Source organism: Heterodontus francisci, chromosome 41 (genome assembly GCF_036365525.1).
Source record: "Heterodontus francisci isolate sHetFra1 chromosome 41, sHetFra1.hap1, whole genome shotgun sequence".
NCBI lineage: Eukaryota > Metazoa > Chordata > Chondrichthyes > Heterodontiformes > Heterodontidae > Heterodontus > Heterodontus francisci.
Window position 1 is genome coordinate 30,381,047 of NC_090411.1, and position 8,085 is coordinate 30,389,131.

An 8,085-nucleotide genomic window follows, 5' to 3' on the forward strand; every position below is an offset into this window, starting at 1 on the left:
CTGAGGTGTATGTGTTTTCAGTCACATAGCATGAAAAGGGTAAATGCAAAAATTGTATTTGTCACATGAACGACAGTTGAGTCCCTGTCTTTTAAATTTTTCTTATTTATACTCTTCCAAAATGCCTGAAAGTTGGATTTCCACATGTTTTCTTCTGATGGAGAGTAAGCGGCAGATAGAGAATCAAGGTGACCCCAGCATTCATAGCAAAAGCAATCAATGAAATTGATCTGGTCCTGTAGTTTTAATAAAGCTTTCACAGAGGTGACCTTCACCCTTGATTTCAAATTACTCTATGGCCTTGCCCATCCCTAACTCCCCCCAGCCCTCCAAGATTTCAGCGTTCCTCCAATTCTGACCTAGGCCCTAGTCTCTGGAGTTTCCTCCATAAACCTCTCCGTGCCACTGACTCTTCCTCAAAACCTATCTCTTTGACCAAGTCTTTGTTCACCTGTCTGAACATCTTCCTGTGGCTCAAGTTTGATAATGCTCCTATGAAGCACCTCAAGGTGTTCTACTACGTTAAAGGTGCCATACAAATGCAATTTGTTTCTGTGATGTATTCTAGGCTGGGCCCACTTTCATTCTGGCAGAGAGCAATATGCTGGCAAGTTACAAACCTCGGGCAGGCAGTATGAATGGAGAGATTTTATTTTGATTATCCATGGGGGGTGTGAATTAAAACTGCTTCAGTGAGCAATATCTCTCAGATCTGTGTGCCAATTTCCACAGGAGTCTGGCTGTGTTGTAATATTCTCAATGCAGTTCACATCCTGGCAATTTAGGAGGAGTGAAAGAGGCGTTTTAAAGGGTACCTTGTAAATAGTTGAGGCCCAAGCACTGTACCTTCAGTGCACAGCTGACTGGCAAAAACATAACCTATTATCTGTCTAAAAACAGAAAATGCTGGTAAACATTCAACAGGTTAGGCATAGTTATCGTGCCATGTTGATGACCTTTTATCAAAACTAGTAGATATTCAAGGTGAACAGCTTTTAAGCAGATAGAGAGCCGGGAAATGGAGAAAGAATGAAAGGATGGAGGGTAGAAGTGATTAAAGGACAAAGTGGGTGATGATATTAGATCAGTGGAGGGAGCTGGAACCAATAAACAGGCACAGTTGGCCAAAAGATCTGTGCTGAAACTTCAGGCTTCTAAAACTCAACTTTGACATCAAATGGTCACAACTCCCTGATATACCTCAAACAATATCAGTGCTTGGGCCTAAACTATTTACAATCTATATCAATGCCTTATATGAGGGGACTGATTATAATGTATGTAAATTTGCTTACAATGCAAATACAGTATGACAGTAAGTTGTGAGGAGGACACAAAGGCTGCAAAAGGATAAAGACAGGTTAAGCAAGTGGGCAAGAACATGGCATTTGGAATATTGTGGAGATGTGAGAAGTTATTCAGTTTGGTAGGAAAAATAGAAAAGAATAGGACGGCGCAGTGGTTAGCACCGCAGCCTCACAGCTCCAGCGACCCGGGTTCAATTCTGGGTACTGCCTGTGTGGAGTTTGCAAGTTCTCCCTGTGTCTGCATCTGTTTCCTCCGGGTGCTCCGGTTTCCTCCCATATGCCAAAGACGTAGGTTGATAGGTAAATTGGCCATTATAAATTGCCCCTAGTATAGGTAGGTGGTAGGGAAATATAGGGACAGGTAGGTATGTGGTAGGAATATGGAATTAGTGTAGGATTAGTATAAATGGGTGGTTGATGGTCAGCACAGACTCGGTGGGCCGAAGGGCCTGTTTCAGTGCTGTATCTCTAAATAAAATTAAAATTAAAATATTTTCTAACTGGTGAGAAACTGGGAAATGTTCATATTCAGAGGGACCTGGGTGTCCTTGTACATGAATCACAGAAAGTTAAAATGCAGGTACAGCAAGAAATTAGGAAAGCAAATGGTATGTTGGGCTTTATTGCAAAGAGATTGGAGTGTGAGAGTAAAGAGGTCTAACTGCAATTGTATAGGGCCTTGGTGAGACCACAGCTGGAGTGCTGTGTACAGGTTTCATCTTGCCTAAGGAAGGGTATACTTGCCTTCGAGAGAGTGCAGGTATGGGTCACTAGATTGATTCCTGGAATGAGAGGGAAACAAATGCTAGTCGTGCCAGTAACACCAATATTCTGAGAATGATTTTTTTAAAGATGAAAAGCAGTTTAACTTTAGTACTAATGATGCAGGGAGAAGGAGCTGTATGTATCTTTGCATTTTGGGGGGAAAACAAGGGAGGGAAATTTAGAGAATTAACAACAAGTATATTAAATAGTGAGTGTGGGGAGAGGTTTGAAGCTAGCGGTGAACAAGTGGGCAAGTTATAGAGTCACAGACAGACCAGAAGGAGGCCATTTGGCCCATCGGTTCCATGCCGGCTCTTCACGGAACTTCAAATCAGTCCCAGCCCCTTCACCCCCCCCTTCCAGATCCCTGTAGCCCTGCAAGTTTATTTCCTTCAAGTGGCCATCTAATTTAGCTTTTGAAATCATTGATTGCCTGCAAGTATGATGGAAGCAGTCAGTGAGTTCCAGGAGATTGTGAAGCAGAATAATGTCAAGATTTCTAAAGGCAATGATGGGATAGTCAGCGTGTTCAGATGGTGATAGGGTAGTGTGGCAAAGTATCATTGCTTGTTGCTAACCTGGGGCAAAATGACAGAAGAAACTGCGTTTGAAGAAGACTCAACTTATCAATCAGAGTCGGAAGTTAACCCAGCTTTTTGTAGAGCAAAAAATGTCTGAAAAGAACTAAATAGGCCTTCTATAATTTTACACAAGTTCATGAGTTGTTGAACTTGCAACACTCTTGAGCTGTGAAAACCTAGGATAAGAAATCTACCACAAAGTGACCTTTTAGCACTTTGATTACTGGGAGAATCTGCATTTCAGTAGTTTAAGGTAGCTGTCAATTTTGTGTGTGTCACGGCGGAAACAATGCAGGAGACTGTACAGCTGCAATGTTACCGAGGGTCCATCTTCAGTCAAAGGTTGTTCCCATTGCAGTCTCTGCTGAATGGCTGCCCTATGCTGTCCAACCTGAAATGGAAATGAGAAGCATTTTGCTGGTAAATGATAATGACATTTGCACTCACTAACCACATTGGCTTCTGGTCTGGCAATGCCCCAGTATTAAAGTTCTGATCCTTGGGTTCAGATCTCTCCATGGCCTTGTCTCTCCCTAGCTCTGTGACTTCCTACAGCCTTCTGAGATCTCTGCAGTCCTCCAATTCTGGCTGCTTGCGCATCCTTGAATTTCGTCATTTCACCATTGCTGGCCATGCCTTCAGCTGTCTGGACCTTAAGTTCAGGAATTCCATTTCTAAACCTCGCTACCTCTCCTTTCAAGTCATTCCTTAAAATTTGCCTCTGCGACCATGTTTTTATCAACTTTCCCTATGTCTCTGTGCTTTGTCAAATTTTGTCTGGTAATGCTCCTGTGATGTGCATTGAGACGTTTTACTACATTAAAGACGCAGTATAAATACAAAGTACTGAAACCTTAAGGAAATTTCCTGCATTAGAATTAGGACAGGATCAGGCTGAGCTCCAATTCCCTTTACAGTCAAATAACCTGTTGGTGCTCACTGTCTATTCTGATGCCTGTGGAACCCTGCCAAATGTTAGCACCTCAGGACAGGAAGGGGAAAAAATAGCATAGCAAAACCCTCCAGTCTACTAGGATCTGAGCTGCTCAGACTAACAATTCATGTAGAAGTTTTACAGCACAGGAGGAGGTCATTCAGCCCATCATGTCGGTGCCTGCTCTTCACCAGAACAATCCAAAACTAATCGTATTGTCCCGTGTCTTCTCTGTAGCAGGTGTTAGTTGGGGCTTAGTGTGGAGCACTCTCATCTCTAGTTAGAAGGTTTTGGGTTCAAGTCCCAGTTCATAGACTTGAGCATAACAATCTAGGCTGACACTCCCTTGCCGTACTGAAGGAACGCTGCACTGCCAGAGGTGCTGTCTTTCAGATGACATGTTACCCGTGTTTCTGTGCCTTCTCAGGTGGACATAGAAGATCCGATGGCACTATTTTGAAGAAGAGCGGGGGAGTTCTCCATGGTGTCCTGGCCAATATTTATCCCTCATCTAACGGTAAAAAAAGATTAAATTATCTGGTCATTATCACATTGCTGTTTGTGGGAGCTTGCTGTGTGCAAATTGGCTGTCATGCTTCCCTACATTACAACAGTGAATACACTTCAAAAGTGCTTCATTGGCTGTAAAGCACTTTGCAATATCCTGATATAGTTTTCTTTCTCCTTGTCACTTTACATCAGCATAACTGTACCTGCTCGCTGATCTTATTCAATCCTTTCGCAAGTTGCTTCATTTGCTTGGGAATCTTCACTGACTTATTCAAGATGGAGCTCGTAATCCTATAGGCGTCACTGAATTCAGAGATCATATATTGTAGAGGGTCTTGCCAGGAACTTAGAATATCAATTACAAGGTTCAGCAGGCGCTCACGCTGAAAGTTGAACACATTGCAAATTAATGTTTTTTTAATTTTAAAGGCTAATTTATCAATCTTTATTCCTCTTTGGATCTGTCCTCAGTCCTGAAGATGGAGCAGGCAATTTATGCCCAAGTATATTCTTATAGTGCCTTACACTGTCAAATAGTTCACTGACACTCAATATCTAGGCTAGTATACCTAGTATAATAGATAAGAGAGAACCAGTGGATGTGGTGTATTTGGACTTTCAGAAGGCTTTCGATAAGGTCCCACATAGGAGATTGGCGTGCAAAACTAAAGCACATGGGATTGAGGGTAAGGTACTGACATGGATGGAGAACTGGTTGCCAGGCAGGAAACAAAGAGTAGGAATAAAAGGGTCTTTTTCCGAATGGCAGGCAGTGACTAGTGGGGTACCGCAGGGATCAGTGCTAGGACCCCAGCTATTCACAATATATATTAATGATATAGATGAGGGAATTAAATGTAATATATCCATGTTTGCAGATGACATAAAACTGGGTGGAAGTGTGAGCTGTGAGGAGGATGCAGAGAAGCTCCAGTGTGATTTGGACAGGTTGAGTGAGTGGGCAAATACATGGTAGATGCAGTACAATGAGGTTATCCGCTTTGGTGGTAAAAACAGAAAGGCAGATTATTAACTTAACGGCGATAGATTGGGAAAGGGGGAGGTGTAGCGAGACCTGGGTGTCCTTGTGCACCAGTTGCTGAAAATAAGCATGTAGGTACAGCAGGCAGTTAAGAAGGCAAATGGTATGTTGGCCTTCATAACAAGAGGATTCTAATACAGGAGCAAGGATGTCTTGCTGCAATTGTACAAGGCCTTGGTGAGACCACATCTGGAGTATTGTGTATAGTTTTGGTCTCCTTATCTGAGGAAGGATGTTCTTGCTATGGAGGGAGTGCAGCGAAGCTTCACCAGACTGATTCCTGGGATGGCAGGACTGATGTATGAAGAGAGATTGGGTTGATTAGGCTTGTATTTGCTAGAGTTTAGAAAAATGAGAGGTGATCTCATAGAAACCTACAAAATTCTAACAGGACTGGACAGACTAGATGCAGGAAGGATGTTCCCGATGGCGAGGGAGTCCTGGACCAGGGGTCACAATCTAAGGATAAGGGGTAAGCCATTTAGGACTGAGATGAGGAGGGATTTCTTCACCCAGAGAGTGTTGAACCTGTGGAATTCTCTACCACAGAAAGCAGTTGAGGCCAAATCATTAAATATATTCAAGAAAGAGTTAGATATAGTTCTTAGGGCTAAAGGAATCAAGGGATACGGGGATAAAGCGGGAACAGGGTACTGAGTTTGGACAATCAGCTATGATCATATTGAATGGCGGTGCAGGCTTGAAGGGCCGAATGGCCTACTCCTGCTCCTATTTTTCTATGTTTCTCTCTGCTGCCTTCCTTTCTTACTCACCTCTAAGTGGTGAATGAGAGAGCATTTCTGGGAGCAATTTCCTTGCCTGTCCTCTCAGCCAACAAGTGGAGTTTAGCAAAGACCCTAATTGACGAGGAATGAAAGATTTTCTGAAATTCAGAAGTGCATACAAATTTTGAGGGTTTTTTTCCTTCAAATTGTTTCGGCAGAAATACTCACACTTGTTCTTAATGCATCTTCCTTGTTCTGAGGTGTTGCTATGGAGGAGGTGTGGCAACTGTTAATAACGCTGAAGATAAGATGTTGGCCTTGCATAAAATGCTGGATCTGTTAAAGAAAAAAACAAAAGAATTTCTAGCACCAGAGAAAACTGTTACATAGTGTCACCATGGTGCGCTGATGGTTGTGGGAGTGAATGTTTAAGGTGGTGCATGGAGTGCCAATTAAGGGGACTGCTTTGTCCTGGACAGTGTCAAGCTTCTTGATCATTGTTGGGGCTACACTCATTCAGGCTAACACGAACTAATTACTAACACTAATCCTCAATCAATGCCCATCTGATACCAATTCAACAACCAGTATAAATAAGATGGAGCTGGTGATCCTATACGTGTCACTGAATTCAGAGATCGTGAACTGTAGAGGGTCTCGCCAGGACCCTAGATTAACAGTTACAAGGTTCAGCAGGTCCTCTTGCTCAAATTTGAAAACATTGCAAATGAGTTTTTTAAAATTTTAAATGCTAACTTATCAATTTTTATTCCTCTTTGGGTCTGTCACTATTTACCCTATTAGACTCTTTCAGAATTTTGAGGACTTCTGTTTGATTCTTTGTATATGGCCTTGACTTTATTTTTCGTCTGTCTCACTAAATCTAGATACATGGTTGTTGGGCAGACACTTTGGAAAAGCCACTTGGGTTCATTATAAATATACTCACAAATTCATTGTACATATCCGTGGAGAGAGTATGCATCTGGTGGGAGATCTCAACAGCACGATCAAATAATTCACTTATTGAAATTGTTTGGCATTCGCCATGTCCATTGGCACAAGTGGGCAAAGCCATCACAACACCAACCCTGGCCTGAACTCCAAACACCAACACTATCAAGGAAAGTAAGTCTAGAAGAGAAAAGAAGGTTACAAGTAAGCTAAGTGCTAACTACATTAATAACTCAGTCATTCAGCCCAAGAAAGTTCCAGGTTCTATCCCTGGACCATGTTGATCTCAACCAGGACTGTAGTGGTGCTACCATTCACTACTAGCTCAGAGACATTACCATTGGGCTAGTTAGGGAAAGTATTTCTGCTGCTGTTTGCCATCATTGGACCCTTTTCTTCCTCCCTCACCCCATTGGATAGTGTGCAGGTGTGGACTTAAGTGACTGAGTTCGGCTTGGCATGAGATGTTTTAATTCTTTCATGGGATGTGGGCGTCACTGGCAAGTCCAGTATTTGTTGCCCATCCCTAATTCCCCTTGACAATTGAGTGTCTTGCTAGGTCATTTCAGAGGACAGTTAAGAGTCAACCACATTGCTGTGGGTCTGGAGTCACATGTTGGCCAGACAGGTAAGGACAACAGATTTGCTTCCCGAAAGGACATGAGTGAATCAGATGGGTTTTTACAACAATCGATGATAGTTTCATGGCACCATTACTGAGACTAGCTTTCAATTCCAGATTTTTAATAATTAATTGAATTTAAATTCCATCAGTTGCCATGGTGAGATTTGAACCAGTGTCCCCAGGGCATTAGCCTGAGCCTCTGGATCACTATCTCAGTGCCATTACCACTACGCCACCATCTCCTCTGGTCTTGCGGCCTGAAGACGTTGATGGTGCAATGTAGCCACTTGGGATGGGTACTGTGAGGGAGGCTCAGCTGGTTCCCGAGGAATGGTACCTCAACATGTGTCATTACCTTTGGCAGAAGAGGGGAGAAAATTGGAGATTGGCGGAAAGCAAGAAAAAGTCCTTCACGAAGAAGAAAATTCCTTTTTGGAATTCAGGAAAGCATGCATAATGGTTGCACGGTTTTTGCTATGAAGTCACTATTTTAACCTGCACCACCTGGTGAGAATGGGGTGGGTTTACGGGGAAACCTGTATTACACCCTGCCTGATGTTTCGCCTATTGATCTCAAGCGGGCTTTGGGTTGGATTAAAGTGGAAGGCTGTGCAGCTTCCAGACTGCAAACAACACCCAGAG

General features: G+C 42.9%; 1 protein-coding gene across 1 annotated transcript; it reads right to left on the bottom strand.

The window, feature by feature from the left end:
* Nucleotides 1–2,873: 2,873 nt before the first annotated feature.
* LOC137353667 (prolactin-like) lies at nt 2,874–6,942 on the bottom strand. The gene is made up of 4 exons (XM_068020027.1): nt 6,868–6,942; nt 6,093–6,200; nt 4,301–4,480; nt 2,874–3,044 (listed from the first exon to the last, which is right to left on the bottom strand). Exons 1-4 carry the CDS (start codon nt 6,940–6,942, stop codon nt 2,874–2,876), a joined length of 534 nt encoding a protein of 177 aa, XP_067876128.1.
* Between the last annotated feature and the right edge of the window lie 1,143 nt (nt 6,943–8,085).

What these genes read in the sequence shown, in the direction of transcription:
- LOC137353667 (XM_068020027.1), bottom strand. Translation starts at nt 6,942, where the DNA reads ATGGCTTTGCCCACTTGTGCCAATGGACATGGCGAATGCCAAACAATT. An exon ending in AAGATGCATTAAGAACAAGT is followed by an intron (nt 4,481 to 6,092) that starts GTGAGTATTTCT and finishes TTCAACTTTCAG; the next exon opens with CGTGAGCGCCTGCTGAACCT. An exon ending in TGAATAAGATCAGCGAGCAG is followed by an intron (nt 3,045 to 4,300) that starts GTACAGTTATGC and finishes TTTCCATTTCAG; the next exon opens with GTTGGACAGCATAGGGCAGC.